Below are 22,477 nucleotides of genomic sequence, written 5' to 3'. Positions count from 1 at the left end.
AAGTAGCCACTTTTTCACACAGGTTCTGGTCATGTTCTTCATCAAAATGTTTTTGGAATTCTTTATTTTCTACAATTTCTAAAGCTCTGAAAATTAATTTACAACCTAATGTACAAACCTTTGATTTCTGTCTACACATGCAGTCCTCGCAGGACCTTTATCCTCCTCCACCCCACTATCTGCTCTGACACTCTGGTTCCCCTCCCTCTGCAAATCTTTGTTACCAACCCCCCCCCCCCCCCCACCGCCGAGCATCACTGGCAAATCTACCCTCAAGGATGTTAGTCCCCCTCCAGTTCAGGGGCAAACTGTCCCGTCGGAACCGGCCCCACCTTCCCGGGAACAAAGCCCAATTGTCCAGAAACATGAAGCCCTCCCTCCTGCACCATCTCCTTAGCCACGTATTTAGCTGCACTCTCCGCACATTTATATTTACAGGGACTTTACTACTGACGCCGGTCCCGGGATCCGACCCGTTTACAGACCCTGAGCGGAACCGGAGCAGATTCTCAGCCACTGGTTTTCATACCAGGTCGCGAAGAAAGGATGAAGTTTCCCCGTGAATTTATTCCCAGTGAAGGTGTGGAGATGGAACTTGGTCTCCGCGTTGTAAAATGAAACTGTCCCGGACTCGTAACTGAGATAAACTCCCACCCTCCCGGGGAAGGGACCGGCAGGGAGACGGGACTCGGGGGAGGGGAAATCACGGGACACGTCATAATCCCGATATAACACGTCATCAAAACGCCCGATGACCCAGAATCCGGTCTCCGGACTCAGACTGACCAATCCCTTCCTCTGCACTGACTCTGCGGTGACTCCCAGCCACCAGTCCCGATTCCCCGTCACCTCCACCTCCCAGTAATGTCTCCCCGATGTGAATCCCTCCGATCCCAGCACACAATCCCAGCCTGTGAATCTCTTCCCGGTGTCAGGGAGATTCCTCCGTGTCCGGGTCCATCTCACACTCTTCCGATCCTCAGACACCTCGAGCCACGGATTCGCCGTTTCCACATCCAGGGTGACAGAGACTGGGGGGAGAAGCAGAGAATTAGAGAGTCCCCGGGGATCGGGGGAAGACACGGGCAGCGCGGTCCCGGGGATCGGGGGGAGACTCGGACAGCGCGGCCCCGGGGATCGGGGGCAGACTCGGGCAGCACGGCCCCGGGAATCGCGGGGAGAATCGGGCAGCGCGGCCCCGGGAATCGCGGGGAGACTCGGGCAGTGCGGCCCCGGGGATCGTGGAGACTCGGGCAACGCGGCCCCAGGGATCGGGGGGGGGGGGGGGGGATGGAGACTCGGGCAGCGCGGTCCCGGGAATCGGTGGGAGACTCGGGCAGCGCGGTCCCGGGAATCGCGGGGAGACTCGGGCAGCCCGGCCCGGGGATCGGGGGGAGACTCGGGCAGCGCGGCCCCGGGAATCGGGTGGAGACTCGGGCAGCGCGGCCCCGGGGATCGGGTGGAGACTCGGGCAGCGGGCCTCCGGGACCGAGGGAAAGGCCGCTGAGCCTCACCAAAAGCGGATGGACAACTAATGTCTCCCCAGGGGTTTTCCGCTGGACGGAGAGCAGAGAGACCCCTGGCCCTTGACTCCTCAGACAGGGGAAACATCCTCCCTAACTACTGCCTGTTGACCCCTGAAAGTATTTTGTCTTTCCATGAGATCTCTCATTCTTGAAACTGGGAACAGAGAACATAGAGCAGTACAGCACAGGAACAGGCCCGTCATACAATGTTCACATTCATTTGTGAGTGTGAAGTGGGGGAGTGTGATGGTTTGAGACAGTAAAGGAGGTGATAATGGGAACCAGTAGGGGAGAGATGAAAGGCAGATTGAACCGGGAGGGGGAGGGTTGGAAATCCAGTGGGTGAACTGTGTGTGTAGACGTAATGAGAAGCTGGAGGGGGCAAAGATGGCAGATGAGGATGACTTTGTCCCCTTTCCCACAACCCCATCCCCCGCAGCCCCTCATTAGGACAGGGGATGAATTTGCAGGAACCCTTAAGCAACACAGGTCCTGATGAAATGTTTCAGTCTGAACCGTCGACTGTTTACACTTTTCCATAGAAACTTCCCGGCCTGCTGTTCCCCCAACAATTTGTGTGTGTTACTCTGCTTTAAATATACTCAATTATTTGGCCTCCACAGTTGCCTGTGGCAAATTCACTATCCTGTGGATAAAGGAATTCCTCCTCATCTCTGTCCTAAATGGACATCCCTATAGTCGGAGGCTGTGCTTACCGTTCTCGACCCACCCACATCCTCCCAACATCAACTCTCTCCAGACAGGAGTCAGAAAGATCTGGTGAGACCCTTCATCAGGACCTGTGTAGCTTGGATTACCAGCATCTGCAGATTTTCTCCTGTTTGATTTTTAAAGCAGAAGTTAATAAGTAAACTTCTTGATCAGTCAGAGTCTCCAAAGTTATGGGGAGGAGGCGGGAGAATAGGGTTGATAGGATAATAAATCAGCCATTCTTCTAAACTCCCGTGAGTACAGGCCCAGAACCAACAAACACTCCTCATATGTGAACTCTTACATTCCCGGAATCATTCTTGTGAATCTTCTGCACCCCCTCCAATGCCAGCACGTGTTTTCCTATAGAAAGTACAAAACTGCTCACAATACTCCAAGTGTGGTTTGACCAATGCCTTATAAAACCTCAGCATTACATCCTTGCTCTTGTATTCTAATCCTCTCGAAATGAAAGCAAACATTGAGTTTGCCAATCTTACCACTGACACAAACTGCAAGTTAACCTTCAGGGAATCCTGCAGAAGGACACCCATGTCCCTTTGCACCTCTGATTTTTGAATTTTCGCCCTGTTTACAGAATTGTCTCTGCCTTTATTCCTTCGACCAAAGTCGTACCTGCCTAAGTTTGCACCTGCCAAACTCTACCTGTGCTACAAGATCCTTATTACGTATACTGGTGCATTCAAATAAGACCATAAGACAAAGCAGCAGAAGCCGGCCATTCGGCCCTTCGAATCTGCTCCGCCATTTTATCATGAGCTGATCCATTCTCCCATTTAGTGCCACTCCCCCACCATCTCACCATGACCTTTGATGCCCTGGCTACTCAGATACCAATCAATCTCTGTCTTAAATACACCCAATGACCTGGCTTCCACTGCCGCAACAAATTCAGAGATTCACCACCCTCTGGCTAAAAAAATTTCTTTGCATCTCTGTTCCGAATGGTCGCCCTTCAATCCTTAAGCCATGCTCTCTCAAACTAGACTCCCCCACCAGGGGAAACAACTTTGCCACATCCACTCTGTCCATGCCTTTCAACATTCGAAATGTTTCTGTGAGGTTCCCCCTCATTCTTCTAAACTCTACGGAGTACAGTCCAAGAGTGGTCAAATGTTCCTCACATGTTAACCCTCTCATTCCTGGATCATTCTAGTGAATCTTCTCTGAACACTCTCCACTGTCAGAACATCCTTTTTTAAATAAGGAGCCCAAAACTGCACACAGTATTCCAAGTGAGGTCTTACCAGTGCCTTATAGAGCCTCAACATCACATCCCTGCTCCTATACTCTATTCCTCTAGAAATGAATGTCAACATTGCATTTGCCTTCTTCACCAAAGACTAAACCTGGAGAATAACCTTAAGCGTATCCTGCACGAGCACTCCCAAGTCCCATTGCATCTCAGACCTTTGAATTCTCTCCATTTAAATAATAGTCTGCCCATTTATTTCTTCTACCAACGTGCATGAGCATACACTTTTCAACATTGTATTTCATTTGCCACTTCTTTGACCATTCCCCTAATCTATCCAAGTCTCTCTGCAGACTCTCTCTTTCCTCAGCACTACCGTCCCCTCCACCTATCTTTGTATCATCAGCAAACTTAGCCACAAAGCCATCTATTCCATATTCCAAATCATTGATATACAACGTAAAAAGAAGCGGCCCCAACACGGACCCCTGTGGAACACCACTGGTAACTGGCAGACAACCAGAGTGGGATCCTTTATTCCCACTCTCTGTTTCCTGCTAATCAGCCAATGCTGTATTGACGTACGTAACTTTCCCGTAATTCCATGGGCTCTTATTTTGTTTATCAGCCTCATGTCCGGCACCTTGTCAAAGGCCTTCTGAAAATCCAAATACACAACATCCACTGCATCTCCCTTGTCTAGCCTACTTGTAATCTCCTCAAAAAATTTCAATGGGTTTGTCAGGCAGGATTTTCTTTTAAGGAAACCATGCTGAGTTTGGCCTATCTTGTCATATGCTTCCAGGTACTCCGTAACCTCATCCTTGACAATTGACTCCAGAAACATCCCAACCATTTCTCAAGCTAACAGGTCTATAATTCACTTTTTGCTTCCTTGTCTCCTTCTTAAATACCAGAGTGGCATTTACAATCTTCCACTCCTCCGGAACCAGTCCAGAATCTATTGACTTTTGAAAGATTATTGCTAATGCCTCTGCAATCTCCACAGCTACTTCCTTCAAATCACAAGGGTGCATTCCATCTGGTCCTGGAGATTTATCTACCCTTAGACTATTCAGCTTCCTGAGTACTTTCGCTGTTGTAATTGTGACTGCGCACACTTCTCTTCCCTGACACCCTTGAGTGTCCCCCATACTGCTGATATCTTCCTCAGTGAGGACAGATGAAAATACTCATTCAGTTCCTCAGCCATCTCCTTATCTCCCATTACAATTTCTCCAGCATCATTTTCTATCTGTCCTGTATCCACTCTCACCCGTTTTTTATTCTTTGTATACTTGAAAAAGCTTTTAGTATCTTCTTTGATATTATTTGCTAGCTTCATTTTATAGTTCATCTTTTCCCCCTTAATGGCCTTCTTAGTTTCCTTTTGTAAGCTTTTAAAAACTTCCCAATCCTCTGTCTTCCCACTAATTTTTGCTTCATTGAATGCCCTCTCCTTTGCTTTTACTTTGGCTTTGACTTCTCTTGTCAGCCACAGTTGCATCCTTTTTCCATTCGAAAATTTCTTCTTTTTTGGAATATATCTGTCTTGCACTTTCCTCACTTCTGGCATAAACTCCAGCCACTGCTGCTCTGCCGTCCTCCCGCTAGTGTCCCTTTCCCGTCAAATTTGGCCAGTTCCTCTCTCGTGCCACTTTAATTTCCTTTACTCCACTGCAATACCGACACATCGGATTTCGGCTTCTCTTTCTCAAATTTCACAGTGAACTCAATCATATTACGATCACTGCCTCCTAACGGTTCCTTCACCTCAATCTCTCTAATCACCTCTGGGTCATTACACAATATCCAATCCAGTACCTCTGATCCCCTAGTGGGCTCAACAACAGGCTGTTCTGAAAAGCCCCCTCGTAGACATTCTACAAATTCTCTGTCTTGAGATCCAGTGTTGACCTGATTTTCCCAATCCACAAGCATGTTAAAATCCCCCACAATTACCATAACACTGCCCGTGTGGCAAGCCTTTTCTATTTCCTGTTGTAATTTGTAGTCCACATCACTGCAGCTGTTAGGAGGCCTGTATATAACTGCCAACAGGGTCCTTTTACCCCTGCGATTTCTTAGCTCAACCCATAAAGATTCTGCACCTTCTGATCCTATGTCACCTCTTTCTAATGATTTAATATAATTTCTTACCAATAAAATCACGCCACCCCCCTCTGCCTACCTGCCTATCCTTCCGATACACCGTGTATTCTTGGACGTTCAGCTCTCAGAGACATGCATCCTTTAGCCACGTCTCAGTGATGGCCACAAAATTATACCTGCCAATCTGTAGCTGTACGACAAGATCATCCACCTTATTCCTTATGCTGTGTGTATTTAAGTATAACACCTTAAGTCCAGTATTTGGTACTTTTTGTTTTGATTGCACTGCAACTCATCCCAGTGGCTGCAAATTTGCCCCATCACCTGCCTGTCCTTCCTGACATCTTCACTGCTCACTATCTTAGATTTATTTCTGTTTTCCCCCTCCTCCACTCTATCATTCCGGTTTACCATCCCCCTGCCAAATTAGTTTAAACCCTCCCTAACAGCTCTATTAAACATTCCCGCTATGGTTCAGGTGTAACCCGTCCTTTTTGAAGAGTTAATACTTCCCCCTAAATGGATCCCAATGATCCATGAATCTGAAGCCCTGCCCCCAGCACCAGTCTCTCAGCCACGCATTCATCTGCCTGATCCTACTATTCTTGCCCTCGCTAGCACGTGGCACAGGTAGCAATCCTGAGATTACTACCCTGGAGCTCCTGCTTCTCAGCTTCATTCCTAACTCCCGGAAATCTCTCTTCAGGACCTCTTCCCTTTTCCTCTCTATGTCATTGGTACCAACATGTACCAAGACAGCTGGCTGCTCGCCCTCTCCCTTCAGAATATTCTGGACCTGATCCGAGACATCCCGTACCCTGGCACCTGGGAGGCAGCACACCATGCGGGTATCTCTACCAGGCTCACAGAATCTCCTGTCTGTTCCCCTGACTATGGAATCCCCTCTGACTACCGCATTCCTCTTCTCCCTCCTTCCCTCCTGCACAACAGCGCCAGGCTCAGTGTCAGAGACCCGGTCACCATGGCCGTCCCCTGTCAGGTCATCCCCCTCAACAGCATCCGAAACGATATACTTGTTGCTGAGGGGGGCAGCCACAGGGGTGCTCTCCACTATCCGGGCATTTCCCTTCCCTCTCCTGACAGTCACCCAGTTTTCTGACCCCTGTAGCCTAGGGATGACTACCTCCCTGTAGCTCCTGTCTATCACCTCTTCATTTTCTCTAATAAGCAGTAGGTCATCAAGCTGCAGCTCCAGATCCCTAACACGGTCTCCCAGGAGCTGAATCTCGGTTCACCTGGTGCAGATGTGGCTATCAGGGAGGCTGGAGGTCTCCCAGGATTCCCACATCTGACACCCTGAACAAAGCACTAACCCTGCAGACATGCTACCTAATTCTACAGGAATGAAACAAAGAAAGATAGGTCTACTCACCCACTTACTTCGCCAAACACACAAACTTTTTAAACCGTTAGCTAATGTGCCCTGCTGTTCCCCCGTCTGTCTGGGCCGATTTGCCAAGGGGAGAAAAAGAGTCGGTGCCTCGCTCTCGGCTCTTCCCGTTACCGCCTAAGCCCATTGAGCCAAAGCCCTACACTCTGCTGCCACCCACTCCGCTGCCCGCTGTATAGGGTGGTCATCTTTTTAAACTCTCCGCGCTGTCCTGCGCAGTCTCGCCGTTCTTGTACGCAAAGTTTTTTACAGAACTGCCTTCCTTCAGAATTTAACTCCCACGCCGCCCTTCTTGTCCCAATCTAAAAAAAACACTTTCAGTCCTGTATTCATCAGCCTATTCCACACTGTCCACATGAAATTCAGCAAGGCCTTTGATGTCGATGATAGTCCACACTTGGAGCATTGTCTGCATTTCCGGTTCCCAAATATGGGGAGGATGTCATTACACTGGACAGGAGGCTTCAGGAGGATGTTACCTTGACTGGGGGCTTGGGTTAAAAGCAGAGAGTGGGTAAGCTTGGGCTATTCAGCTGTAGTGCTCAAGAAGACATCTTAGTCTTGCAGATTGATGAAGTGGGCCGTGAGTTCAACATCCATCAAACCCTCCCAGATCATCCTCCTGAGGAATCTCACCCCGGAGTCTGTCTGTGAAGTGTTGATGTGACGTCACGTCAGAGGGCAGCTCAGTGCCACAGAACAGACAGACTGGGTAAGGACGGCAGAATTCAATCCTAATTGGGAATTTGTGCCTATTTCTGTGGCCGTGTGTCACACTCTGATAGTATATCTGTGTGTGTGTGTGTGTGTGTGTGTGTGTGTGTGTGTGTGTGTGTGTGTGTGTGTGTGTGTGTGTGTGTGTGTGTGTGTGTGTGTGTGTGTGTGTGTGTGTGTGTGTTGATTATGGTAAATATCCGTGCGTTGTGTATACACATTGAAGGAGAGTGTGCACATTGAAGAATTTGTATGTTACAGTGTGTCATCACATGTCTGATGTGTGTTGACAATGTGTCACACATGATTGAGTTGTTTAAATGAATAAATGACTGTCTCTGAAGAGATTGGTTTCCAGGTTACTGAGGGAAATAACAACGTACATTGCTGAGGCTCTGACTACAATCTGCCAATCCTTCCTGTGTGTGTGTGTGTGAGGGAGCTTTGCCAGGCCGGTTATGCTGTGTTTGCTTCTTCCGAGATGAAATCTTGACCCATGTCAATGCTTGTTGGTGTGTCCGAGCTCATTCTCACAATGCTTCAATGTAGTGGTCTGATAACCATAAGACATAGGAGCAGAATTAGGCCATTTGCCTATCGAGTCTGCTCTGCCATGGCTGATCCACGTTCCCCACCCCAGCACCACTCTCTGGTCTTTTCCCCGTAACCTTTGATATTGTGTCCAATCTAGAACCTATCAAGCTCTGCCTTAAATACTCACAAGTTCTGCAAATTCACCAGCCACTGGCTCAAATTTCTCTGCATCTGTTTTAAATAGACCCCCCTCTAGCTTGAGGCTGTGCCCCATTGTATTAAACTCCACCACCATGGGAAACATCCTTTCCACATCTACTCTGTCTGGGCCTTTCAATGTTCAAAAGGTTTCAATGAGATCCGGCCTCATCTTTCTAAATTCCCGTGAGTACAGACACAGAACTATCAAACGTTCCTCGTATGAGTACCGTTTCATTCCTGGAATCATCCTTATGAAATGAACCTTCTGCAATGCCAGCACATCTTTGCATACATGTGGAGCCCAAAACTGTTCACAATACTCAAGGTGAGGCTTCACCAGTGCCTTATAAAGCCTCAGCATCACATCCCTGCTCTTGGATTGAATGCTATCTAAACCCCTTGAATTGAATGGAAGGATTTGCCTTCCTCACCACTGACTCTACCTGCAAGTTAACCTTTAGGGTGTTCTGCAGAGTGACTGCTAAGTCCATTTTCATCTCAGCTTTTTGGGTTTTCTCCCCATTTGAAAAATAAATCTGCACATTATTTTTACGACCACAGTGCATGGCCACGCATTGTCCAACATTGTATATCACTTGCCACTTTCCTTCCCATTCTCCTCATTCAAGTCCTTGTCCAGCCTAATTGTTTCCTCAACACTACCAGCTCCTCCACCAATCTTCATATCATAAGAAAAATTGGAAACAAAGCCATCTACTCTAGGACAAGAGGGTATGACTTCAGGATTGAAGGACTTCCTTTTAGAACTGAGGTGTGGAGAAATTACTTTAGTCAGTGGTTGGAACATCTGTGGAATATGTTGCCACAAGTGGCTGTTAAGGCCGTCATATTTAAGGCAGAGATAGATAGGTTCTTGATTAGCCAGGGCATCAAAGGGTATGGTGTGAAAGCAGGGGAGTGGGGATGACTGGAAGAATTGGATCAGCCCATGACTGAATGGTGGTGAAGACTCGATGGGCCGAATGGCCTACTTCTGCTCCAACATCTTATGGTCTATTTCATCAGCTAAATCTTGATATACAGCATAAAATCATGGTGTCCTAACACTGACTCCTGTGGAATCCGAGTCACGGCAGTCAACCAGAAAAGGATCCCTTTACTCTCATTCGCTGTCTCCCACCAATCAGCCAATATTCTGACCATGCCTGTAATTTTTCTGTAATACCATGGCCTCTGAAAATGATTACCACCTTCATGTGTGGCACCTTGTCAAAGGCCTTCTGAGATTCCAAATATACAACTTCCACTGAATCCCCTTTATCGATCGTACTTGTAATCTCCTCAAAGAATCCCAACAGGTTGGTTAGGCAAGATATTCCCTTAACGAAGCCATGCTGAGTTGTCCTACCTTGGCCAGTGTCACCAAGTATTCCATAACCTCATAATTAACAATGGACCCCAGCTTCTTCCCAACCACTGAGGTGAGGCTCGCTGGTCTATAATTTCCTTTCTGCTGCCTTCCTCCTTACTAAACCATCTCATCCGGGTGATGTGTAAGTATCGGTCTTTCAGCTTTTTCAGTACCTTCTTCCTTGTAACAGTAACTGCACTCACTTCTCTTCCCTCGCACCCTTCAACACCGGGCACAGTGCGAGTGTCCTCCACCTTCTCCCTTGTAACAGTAACTGCACTCACTTCTCTTCCCTCGCACCCTTCAACACCGGGCACAGTGCTAGTGTCTTCCACGTTGAGGGTTGATACAATATACTCATTTAGTTTATTTGCCATCTCTTTATCCCCTGTTATTATATATCCAGCCTCATTTTCCAGCAGGCCTATATTCACTGTCATCTCGATTTCATTTTTTTTTTTACAATACTTGAAAAACAAATTGATATTGTCTGCTAGCTCGTTTTGCAAAGACAGGTATGTAAAAAGGGCCTGAAGGATCATTGGAACCTCAAGTCATCCCAACTAAAAACTGTGCTAGTTGCTACCATCCGGGAAACGGTTTCGCAGCATAAAAACCAGGACCAACAAGTTCCGGGACAGTTTCTTCCACCAGTCCCATCAGAATGCATAAATCATGCTGACACAACTGTATTTCTGTGTAATCCTGACTATCATGTTGAACATATTATTCATCATAAATTACTATAAGTTGCACATTGTGCATTTAGACGGAGATGTAACATAAAGATCTTTACTCGTCATGTAGATGAAGGATGTACGTAACAAAGTCAAATCAATTCACATTTAATTTTTCTTTTATTTCCTCTCTGTAGGTTTAAAAGCTTCCCAATCCTCTGTCTTCCTACTGTTTTTTGCTTTGTTCTCTGCTCTCTCTTTTGCCTTTACATTAACTTGTCTTCCCTTGTCAGCCACGGCTGTACTATTTTACCATTTGAGTATTTATTTATTTTTGGAATACATGTATCCTTCACCTTCCTCATTTTCCCAGAAACTGACACCATTTCTGCTCTGCTCTCATCCCTGCCAGCATCTCCTTCCAATTTGCTTTGGCCAACTCCTCTCCAGACCACTGTAATTTCTTTTCCTCCTCTGAAATACTACAATGTCAGACTCACAGCTCACTAAGGACTTGTGTATTTTTCTGACAATCCCGGTCACCACACTGATACCCACTTTTATTCCCTACGATATCATCAAGTCAGTATTAAACTCCCAGCTCCTGTGGTAGGATTCAAATTCGTGTCTTGATGTGTTAGTGCAGTGTGCCTGGGATCGGGACACAGTGGTTCATCTGCCAGTCCCGTGTATTAGTTGTATTGTGACCCTGTGCTGGTGTGTTCAGGGGTCTGACATCTCCAGCTGACCGTGGACAGTGATGCCTCCCAGTCGGTGGGGTTGATGTGGAATAAACTTCAGTTCCCCTTCAGTCCATTATCAGAGCCAATCCTTGCTTCAAATTATTACAATTGAGCTTCATAAACAAGCAGAAATGATATTTGTAAGTTTTACCTTGATTAATAGTATCAAGCGTTTCTCTCAGCACTGTTTTCAACAAATAGGGGTGATCGAATTTTTCAACCGGTAGGGCCTCATCTGTCACTGACAATTCCTGGACATTGTCATTAATCCTGTAAATATTAAACTGCTGGTTATAAATTGCTATTCTGAACTATTTTACAAATCCATTCAGAGTTTTAGTAAAGAGCATGTCCTACCTTCTGTTCCAACGAGCTTCGTCCTGAAATAAATAAAACACAAATCTGATTAAACATTGACTTACTGTCGACATCCTGAATTTCATCCAAATCATGACAAGGAGTTGAAAATCCCCACTCCCGCAGTCACTCACTCACACGAACAATCAGAACCATGGGGAAAATTAAAGGGAATGTTTCTGAAAGTTAGACCATTACTGAGAGGATAAAACTTACAGGAAAGACAGGACAGGCTGTGCATTTTCATCTGGATAAGACATCAGAATGATCAAACGCAACAATTTAAGATTAGCGATGGATTTGACCTTGTGCAGGTGGAGAAAGTACTTCATTTATGGCTAACAGGCAAGAACACAGTTTTAAGGTGCTTGGAAGTAGTATAGAGGAGATGTCAGGGGGTAAGTGTTTTGGAATGGGTGGAATGAGCTGCCGGCAATGATGGTGGAGGCGGATGCGATAGGGTCTTTCAAGGGACTCCTAAATAATACATGGAGCTTAGAAAAATAGAGAGCTGTGGGTAACTCGAGGTAATTTCTAAAGTGAGTAGATGTTTGGCACAGCATTGTGGGCCAAAGAGAATGTATTGTGCTGTAGGTTTTCTTTGTTTCTGTGTTTCTATTTATGGGGAGACCTTCAGTCAAAGATAAAATGCCAGGAGGTTTTTAATAAATCCCACAAGAAATTTAGTGAAGAGGATGTGGAACTCAGTGCCACAGGAGTGGTTGAAGTGGATCAGCAGAGATTGAATGTAATGGGGAGGCTGGATAAACACGTGAGGGACCAGGGAGTTCGGGGCACTGTTGCTGGGTTTGGTGAGTAAGTGGCAGGAGGATTGTGCCGAGGATAATTGGTAGGAGAAGATGGACTGAATGGCCTGCTCATGATGGAGAATGGGACACAATCCCATGTAAAACTTATCCGAAAACGTAGAGACAGTGAAATTTTCCGTAATCTGACGGAAACCAGTTATGGAGGTTATGTCTGATGTGTGGGTCACATTTTTTTTCTCACTGATTGACAGAGAGACCCTCACACCCACCACACCAGACACACTCACAGCCTGTGACTGGAACTGGGTGTTAATGGGAGTTTTAGAGGATAATTAATGTGGTAATTAAGGACACAATCAGCAGCTCTGTGTTATAATCAGAGTAAATCATTTCAGAAAAGATTGCATTCTGTCCTGGGATGTACAGAAGTTGTGGAAGTCCAGTTTTAGGACAACAACAACCCTGAATAGTTGCATCAATTGTCTGGTGAGAAACAGTTTACTGTCATTTGTAAATGCTGTGTGTAGGAGCAACACGTCTGTTTTCTATCTGCATTGTATTCTGTGTTATGTGTTTATTACGATAACCAGTAACGTGAGTGGGGACGTGGTAAAAGTGAAGGGAATAAGTTACGTATTCGTACTTTGCTCTGGGCTGTCTTGAGCCTGGGACTGGCAAGTGCCATATCATTTGTTGACCGATACATTGCAGAATAATTTATTATTAATTATGCTGAAATTTCATTGCTTTAATATTGTATGTTGCTGATAAAGGATCAAATATCTATCTCCGATATTTAGAATGTCATTAGCGGAGTGATTGGAGGTGCGTCATGCAAGGAGAACACTCTGTGTGAGGTCACCAGCAGTGGCAATTGATTTGGTAGAATGGGCCACTGTGCTGTGTTTATTTCAAATATACCACTGTTCATTTAGTGCCCTTTGACAGTAACAAATTGAAATAGAATCCCTCACCTTGAGAAATATCACACTGTCTTTTTGATCCATCTGTTCCTTTAACTTAGTGATTTCCTCCTGAATAATCCTTATATTCTCTTGAAAAGCTAGAAGATTTTTCTCCATTGTGTCGAGAATCCTCTTCTCTTCTTCCCTGAGATCCCTGAGTAAGCTCTGCTCTTTCTCAGTGATAATCTGGCGCAGTTCAGCAAACTGGGATGTGATGTGGGACTGAAGGCTGTGTGACTGTTTCTGTCGAAGGAAAGGTGAAGATTAGTTTACTGCATTGCTGTGTTGTATTTCCTTATGACATAAAAGTGACCATTCGGTCCATTGGGGTCCATACTACTTCTGAGACTTTCCCGTCAACCCCTTCCCCTCACATTTTCCTGAAACCTATTCTCCCTCATTGACCCATTAACTCCTACCTGAGTCACATACACCCTCCACCACCTTCACAAGGTTAATTGTAGTTAACCATTCATCCAGCATGTCCTTGGAATGTGTCAGAATCTCTCATGGCCACAGGGAGAGCATGCAAACTCCACACAGACAGCACCAGAGGTCAGGATCGAACCCAGGTCACTGGAGCTGCGATACTCGGCTATTCTGCATTAAATGAAGCAAAACTCGACAGTAATATCAGTAATTCCACTCAGGAAGCCTCACCCGAACTCCTGAAATCTTCTCTTTCTGTTGTTGCTCCTTTTCCTGGAAGTCTGTTTTCTTTTTTGTGAGAGAGTCTAAGGAAGATTTTAGCTGATCCTGGAAGTCAGAGAGCGAAGGAAATAGAAACAAAGATGCATCAAAAGAAACAGGTGATCAAACCCGATTATCACACAAAATGCCGGAGGAACTCAGTGAGTCAGGCAGCATCTATTCAGGGGAAATAAACAGTCGGAGTTTTGGGATGAGACCCTACATTGGGCCTGGGAAGGAATGGGACAGAAGCCAGAATAAAAAGGTTGGGGATGAGAACCAGCTGACAGGTGACGGGTGAGACAATGTGAGGGGGAACGTGGGGGAGGGTGATGAAGTGAGAAGCTGGGAGTGGACAGGTGGAAGAGGTAAAGGGCTGGAGAAGAAGGAATCTAAGGCCAGAGGACAATCGACCGTGGGGGTAACGGGGGGGGGGGGTGGGGGGAGGGATTTGGGGCTGTTTGGAGCCCTGAATGGTGACGAGGGAAGAGGTGTAGGAATCAGACGAGGCACTTGTCCCATTTTCAGGTGTCGGTGCCAGGAGGAACCGTGGGGAGGAGCGAGTGGATAAGGGCGATACAGTCCGGGGAGCGATTCCTACAGAGAGCGGAGAGTTGTGGGGTGTGGGATGGAATGTGGGACGGATAGATGGTGGAATCCTGTTGGAGATGGCAGAAGTTGCAGAGAATGGTGTGTTCGTTTTAGAGGTTCACATGATGGTAAAAAGGACAAGAGAAAATGGGTTGACAGGAAACAAAGAGTAGCGATTAACGGGTCCCTTTCGGAATGGCAGGCTGTGACCAGTGGGGTACCGCAAGGTTCAGTGCTGGGACCACAGCTGTTTGCAATATACGTTAATGATTTAGATGAAGGGATTAAAAGTAAAATTAGCAAATATGCTGATGACACAAAGCTGGATGGCAGTGTGAAATGTCAGGAGGATGTTATGAGAATGCAGGGTGACTTGGACAGGCAAGGTGAGTGGGCGAATGTATGGCAGATGCAGTTTAAGGTGGATAAATGTGAGGTTATCCACTTTGGTGGCAAGAACAGGAAGGCAAATTGCTATCTAAATGGAGTCAATTTAGGAAAAGTGGAAGTACAACGAGATCTAGGTGTTCTTGTACATCAGTCAATGAAAGCAAGCATGCAGGTACAGCAGGCAGTGAAGAAAGCTAATGGCATGCTGGCCTTTAAAACAAGAGGTATTGAGAATAGGAGTAAAGAAGTCTTTCTGCAGCTGTACAGGACCCTGGTGAGACCCCAACTGGAGTATTGTGTGCAGTTTTGGTCTCCAAATTTGAGGAAGGACATTCTTGCTATTGAGGGAGTGCAGCGTAGGTTCACAAGGTTAATTCCCGGAAGAGCGGGACTGTCATGTTGAAAGATTGGGGCGACTGGGCTTGTATACGCTGGAATTAAGGAGAATGAGAGGGGATCTGATTGAAACATATAAGATTATTAAGGGATTGGCCACGCTGGAGGCAGGAAGCATGTTCCCGCTGATGGGTGAGTCCAGAACTAGAGGCCACACTTTAAGAATAAGGAGTAGGCCATTTAGAACAGAGATGCGGAAAAACTTTTTCACACAGAGAGTGGTGGATATGTGGAATGCTCTGCCCCAGAAGGCAGTATTGTCTATTGCCTATTGTCTATTGAGTATCAAATTAAAGTTAGTTTTACCTTGTAGATTTTAACAGCTTCTTTAATCGGCTTGAAGCGGTGCTCTCTGTGTTCCTCCGCCACTGCACAGATCACACAGATCAGTGTCTTGTCCGTTTCACAAAACAGCTTCAGTTCTTCCTCATGTTCCTCGCAGTGACGTTTACTTTCCTTCCCTTTCGGGTTCATGTTTAGATTTCGAGCTTTTTCAGCCAGATTTGCTAAGGCCCGATTCACCCTGAGGGTGCGGTCAGCAAACACCTCTCTACATTCCGGGCAGGAGTTTCTCTGCTCCCTTTCCCAATACCGTGTGATACAAGAGCGACAGAAGTTGTGTCCACACGCCAGTGACACCGGATCGGTGAAGAAATCCAGGCAGATGGGACAAATTACTTCCTCGATCCAACTCTCGGCCTTTCTTTTCGAAGCCATGTTAACTCCCGGCACTTCCTGATTCAGAATGCTTTCACTTTCCGGGAGCTGCTGATCCCCTGCAGTACCGCGATTGTCCAACACGCGCGCTGCAGTCTCTGGGAATGAACATGGTTTTGCTGGATGTGTTCAGTGGAAATTCTGGCCACTGAAATTATGTTGCTGTCTGTGCGAAGGAATTGTGCTAACTATTTCAGGGAGGGATCAGAAATAGATTAAGCAGGTCGGAGCAGAAATGAAAACTCGGCCATGGACTGCCCAAGCCCGGCTGCAAAAGGAGGAGGGTCGGGCATGAGGTTAACAACCCCATCCCGTGAAAACGCAGTGCAACAGAAACGTCAACTGAATCTCCAAAGGCCTTATCCCTGCGGTCGGAAGGACCTTCCCCTGGAAGGCGATTGAAGTCGGGTGGGGAAAACAGATACCACAGGGCTGATCAACCCTCGGAGAGCTGCTGTTAACGGCCTGTGTCCCAGTAGGTGTGATGGGCTAAAGAAGAAGCAGAACAGAAATGAAACCGGAGAGAAGAGTCTGAGGCGGGACTGAAAGGGACAAGTTTTGAAAAGAGAGGCACAAGAGACTGCAGACTTCATCTGGACTGTCTCATTCCGAAATGTCGATTCTCCATTTCCCTCCACAGATGCTGCCTGATTCGCTGAGTTCCTCCAGCAGTTCGTTTTCATTTTTATGGAGGTCTAAAGAGAGTCTGGCTGGTTCGTAAAACGGTAGTTAAGTAAGGATTTGTAGTCACTATTAAATGAGTTCATGCCATGAAGCTGGGTGTGTGGAGAGGATTTTGTGCTGTGAGGAGGTAGATGCAGTGATGATGACCGACCCGTGGCTGCAGGAAAAAGTACAGGACTGGACATCCTACGTCACAGGGTGGAAAATATTATTATTTTCGGTGAAGTCCTGATTTCAACAGCCCTTCGTGAAGAAACGTAACCCATGTCCGTCCCGGCTCCAATGGAAAACCCGGTTCCATCAGTCTGGACAAAGCCCAGAAGTTGCTACTTTTATCAAAATGAACTTCATTCACTATAAAATATTGACAATGATACACCGTGCAGCGCCTTTACCCAATGAATATAGATTCGTTGTCTATGAGGTATCTGGTGTTCTTTTACATTCGTTAAAACCGATAGGGCTGTTGTCGCCCCCTGGGGTGGTTCACTACGACAATAATTGAGAGGCTTCCTCAGCCAACCCGGCCCCTCCCTCAGTAGTAGAGGAACCCTGTAATTTCAATGGTGTCCCTGCAGACTAGAGTGTGCCAGTCGGCAGTATTCCGGAATGACAGGGGTTCCCAGCTTTTCTCATGCTCTCCGGACTTCTCGATGTGATGGCGGACCAACAATTTTCGGGGGTCTTTCCCCGAGTTCCCCGGCAGCACTCGCTGTCCGTTTTCCTGCGCGTCCTGGGAACAGCCCGAGGATCAGTGAGCCTTCTGTCACGCAGCTGCTGTGGCACAGGCCCTTGCATCTTTCTCCACAGATCTCCGCCAGCCCACAGTCCGCAAAGAGGTGAGTGACCGTCTCGTCTCCACTGCAGTAATCTCGGGGCAGCGCGCTGTGGGAGTGATCTCCGGGCATGCAGCAAGGATCAGACTGGGAGGGGCCCTCTCGTCTCCACTGCAGTAATCTCGGGGCAGCGCGCTGTGGGAGTGATCTCCGGGCATGCAGCAAGGATCAGACTGGGAGGGACCCTCTCGCCGCCAGACAGGTAAGGTCTTGGTGCCTGTTGGTGAGATCTGGTGAGGAGGCATTCTGCCAGATGGTCTGATAAGGGAACTCCACTGCGTTCATCCAGCACATCCCATGCTGACCACTGTCTGGTGTTCTTGTGGTCAAAGCTGCTGGTCTGAAAGAACTGTCACCAATTTCATTAACACAAGGTTCACATGGAGAAGCTTCCTGATTGAGACAGACACAGTCTCACAGGGTATTTACAGGGTAGGGGCAGGAATGATGTTTCTCCTGGCTGAGCAGTGGAACCAGTGATCGCTGAATCAAAATCCGAGCTCACCTCAGCAGGACCGAGATGAGGAGAAATTTTCCCAACACAGTGCGGTGAATATTTGGAGTTTTCTCCACGTTTTTTAAATTAATCAGACATATTTAGGGGCTCGGCGATGTTGGGAACGTTGCAGGAAAGTGGCGCTGAGGTCAAAGATCAGCCATGTTCCGAGTGAGGGGCAGAACAGCGCAACGGGCCGAATGACAATGCCTGCTCCTGTTTCTTATTTTCGAAATCACGAGTTTACCTTTGCGCCTTGTTCTCCCTTGGCCTTCGGCCTGTCGGATTGCACAGGGGAGCGGTCAGAGCTCCGGAGATCCATCAGCAGCCGCTGCGGTTATTTCATTTTCTTGTTATTTATCGATGTTTCTCCATATTTGCCTTTGCACAGTTTGTTACCTTCAGCACTCTGGCTGATCTTTCACTGCCTGCTTCTGTTATGCTAACTATTCTATATTTTTTCTAAGTATGTCCGCATGAAAATGCTTCTCGGGGCTGTATGTGGTGACTTATCTGTACTCGGATAATAAAATTTACTTTGAAATTTGAGTTTCGGGGATTTACCTTTAATTCTGAGAACAAACTGTGACTGACACCTCCAGCTCCCAGCCGCAGCCCGTCCTCTTACAAACACAGCCAATCAGCGATCACCGTTGGGAGAAGGATGCTCCCATTGGCTGATCGGTGTCAGTGGGCGGGAGGCTGAGGCGCCCGGCCAGGCCGGAGTTTGTAAACGGGACCGAGTCAGGTCGGAGACCGGGAGCTGCGCCTCGGATTTCGGCTGCACCACCGGCGGGTCGTGAATCCTTTCGAAGGCAGAGCTGAAGAGACCGGCGGCGATTCCGTGAGATGTTTCGGCGACACGGAGGGCGCCGGGCCTTTCCCCGCCGAGGATCGGGGCCTGTTGTCTGGAGTTGTCTCCCAGACCCGTCCCTTCCTGCTGGGAGACGGGAGCTGCCCCGCAGCGGCTGCCGGTGGATCTCCGGAGCTCTCACCGCTCCCCTGTGCAATCCGAACGGCTGAAAACCAAGGGAGAACAAGGCGCAAAGGTAAACTCGTGCTTCAGAAAATAAGTAACAGGAGAGTGACTGGCCATTCGGCCCGTTGCGCCTATTCCACCCTTTCCTCAGAATAGTCCTTTCTTTTTAAATCTTTTTATTGATTTTAAACAAACACAAATGAAACATGAATACAAAGAGCTTGAGAGTACATAATTAATAGGTTAAGGTATAAATACAAATAGATGATAATAACCTCCCAAACTCATAGTGGTTACAAAAAATTGAAAAAATAAGAAACCATCACCCCCAAAAAATGAAAAAATTCTAACCGACATGGGCCATTGCATTATATCAATTATACACAGTAGCGTCAATAACTCCGCACCTCCATCCAAATAATTAAGGACAATAAAAGTAAGGCTTAGGAAAAGTCAGTTTAGCTCATATGAAAATGTTGAATAAATGGTCTCCAAGTTTCTTCATAATTAACTGAAGGGTCAAAGACAACACTTGAATTTTTTTAAAAACTCGAACAAGAAATAGTTTGAGAAAACCACTGAAATATAGTTGGAGGATTAATTTCTTTCCAATTCAATAGGATAGATCTTCTAGCCATCAATGTAACAAATGCAATCATCCGCCGGGCTGAGGGGGGATAAACGACTATTATCCACCATTGGTAAACCGAAAATTGCAGTAATAGGATGCGGTTGCAATTTGATATTCAGAACTGTTGAAATAATACCAAAAATATATTAACAATAATTTTGCAAACAGGGGCAAGACCAGAACATGTGGGTCAATGAATCGACTTCAGAATGACATCTGTCACTGGTTGGATTAACATAAGAATAAAATCGAGGGAGTTTATCCTTGGACATGTGAGCCCTATGAACAACCTTAAATTGTATTAGGCATGTTTAGCACAAATAGAAGAAGAATTGACTAATTGTAAAATTTTCTCCCACTGCTCTGTGGGTATAAGACAGTGAAGTTCTTTTCCCCATTCCTTCTTAATTATTTCTGATACTCCTGGCTGTATTTTCATGATCATATGATAAATGATGGCTACTTAACCCTTCTGGCAAGGATTCAGAGCTAGAATTTTTTCTGTAATGTCCATTGGACATAATATCAGAAAATACTAACATTCAAGAAATTTCTAACTTGCAAGTATCAATTATTCAAGCCAAAGAAGTTACGAAATTGAAACCATATTCTTAATGTATGTTTAACTATAGGATTAGTTATTTGTTTATTCGGTTTAGATACAGCAAAAGGAAGCGAAGATCCTAAAATAGAAAACAATGAGAAGTCTTGTACAGATTTATACTCCAAATTTATCAATTGTGGGCAAGGTACTATGACTGATTCTTGTGTCCAAAATATTAAATATTGAATATTAACTGCCCAATAGTAAAATCTCAGGTTTGGCAAAGCAAAACCACCTTCCTTCTTAGGCTTCTGTAAATATTTTTTACTTAGTCTACAATTTTTATTCTGCCACACATACGAGGATATTTTGGAGTCAGTAATATCAAAAAAAGATCTAGGAATAAAAATTGGTAATGTTTGGAATAAATATAAAAATTTGGGTAATACTATCATCTTGATAGTGTTAATTCGACCAACTAATGACAGAGATAATGGGGAGCACCTGGTAACAAGTTTCTTGATCTGTTCAATTAAAATTAAAAAATTAACGTAAAATAAACCCTTATGTTTCTTGGTAATTTTAATACCCAAATAAGTAAAATGATCTGTGACAAATTTTAATGGGAAGTGTTTACAAATTGGAATTTGCATATTAAATGGAAATAATTCACTCTTATTAAAATTCAGTTTGTAGCCAGAAAAGCTACTAAACTGAGCAAGTAAGGATGAAATAGCAGGAATAGATCTCTCAGGGTCAGATATGTACAGTAACAAATCATCAGCATATTATAATAACTTATAAGTCCCTTACCCAACTAATATAAAAATTCTGCAACGTATTAAATAAATATAGCCATTCAACTCGAACAAACGCTTTTTCAGCATCTAAGGAAATGACATTCTGGTATTTTAGATGAAAAAGTATAAATTATATTAATTAATTTTCTAATGTTAAAAGAAGAATAACAGTTTTTAATAAATCTGGTCTGATACTCAGAGATAATTTGAGGCAATACATTTTCTAATCAAGTGGCTAAAAGTTTGGTAAAGATCTTAGAATCCGTATTCAGCAAGGATATTGCCCGATAGGATGCACATTCAGTGGAGTCTTTATCTCTTTTAAGAATTGGAGAAATGGAGGCATCATAAAAAGATTGTGGTTATTTACCTACATTTAACGCATCTTTAAAAATTTTACAAAGCCAAGGAGTGAGTATATAAGAAAAGGATTTTAAACATTCAACAGTATAACCGTCCGGACCAGGGGCTTTACCTGAATTCATTGAAAAAGGGAGTGGGTTCCCCTTTCCAGACCCAGCCCAGGGACTTGTGCCACTCCTCAGGGTTATATATGGAACCTCTCGGACAGGGACAGGGAGTGGGTTCCCCTTTCCAGACCCTGCCCAGGGACTTGCCTGCACTCCTCAGGGTTATATATGGAACCTCTCGGGAAGGGACAGGGAGTGGATTCCCTTTTCCAGACCCTGCCCGGGGACTTGTGCCACTCCTCAGGGTTATATATGGAACCTCTCGGGCAGGGACAGGGAGTGGATTCCCGTTTCCAGACCCTGCCCGGGGACTTGTGCCACTCCTCAGGGTTATATATGGAACCTCTCGGACAGGGACCGGGAGTGGGTTCCCCTTTCCAGACCCTGCCCGGGGACTTGTGCCACTCCTCAGAGTTATATATGGAACCTCTCGGGCAGGGACAGGGAGTGGGTTCCCCTTTCCAGACCCTGCCCGGGGACTTGTGACACTCCTCAGGGTTATATATGGAACCTCTCGGACAGGGACAGGGAGTGGGTTCCCCTTTCCAGACACTGCCCGGGGACTTGTGCCACTCCTCAGGGTTATATATTCAACCTCTCGGACAGGGACAGGGAGTGGGTTCCCCTTTCCAGACACTGCCCGGGGACTTGTGCCACTCCTCAGGGTTATATATTGAACCTCTCGGACAGGGACAGGGAGTGGGTCCCCCTTTCCAGACCCTGCCCGGGGACTTGTGCCACTCCTCAGGGTTATATATGGAACCTCTCGGACAGGGACAGGGAGTGGGTTCCCCTTTCCAGACCCTGCCCAGGGACTTGCCTGCACTCCTCAGGGTTATATATGGAACCTCTCGGGAAGGGACAGGGAGTGGGTTCCCTTTTCCAGACCCTGCCCGGGGACTTGTGCCACTCCTCAGGGTTATATATGGAACCTCTCGGGCAGG

General features: G+C 46.2%; 1 protein-coding gene across 1 annotated transcript in view; it reads right to left on the bottom strand.

Moving 5' to 3' along the window:
* Window positions 1-279: 279 nt before the first annotated feature.
* LOC140720257 (E3 ubiquitin-protein ligase TRIM39-like) overlaps window positions 280-22,477 on the bottom strand; it is a 151,020-nt gene continuing 128,822 nt past the window's right edge. Inside the window, exons 6-11 of the mRNA XM_073035127.1 lie at window positions 15,683-16,191; window positions 13,970-14,065; window positions 13,319-13,552; window positions 11,575-11,597; window positions 11,369-11,487; window positions 280-1,031 (exon numbers count right to left, since the gene is read on the bottom strand). Of these exons, the coding sequence (XP_072891228.1) occupies window positions 478-1,031; window positions 11,369-11,487; window positions 11,575-11,597; window positions 13,319-13,552; window positions 13,970-14,065; window positions 15,683-16,191 (1,535 nt within the window). The 3' untranslated portion in view covers window positions 280-477. The remainder of the gene's footprint in view (window positions 1,032-11,368; window positions 11,488-11,574; window positions 11,598-13,318; window positions 13,553-13,969; window positions 14,066-15,682; window positions 16,192-22,477) is intronic.

The sequence above is a fragment of the Hemitrygon akajei genome, unplaced genomic scaffold (assembly GCF_048418815.1).
Source record: "Hemitrygon akajei unplaced genomic scaffold, sHemAka1.3 Scf000039, whole genome shotgun sequence".
Taxonomy (NCBI): Eukaryota; Metazoa; Chordata; class Chondrichthyes; order Myliobatiformes; family Dasyatidae; genus Hemitrygon; species Hemitrygon akajei.
This window is presented reverse-complemented; position numbering and strand designations above follow the sequence as displayed.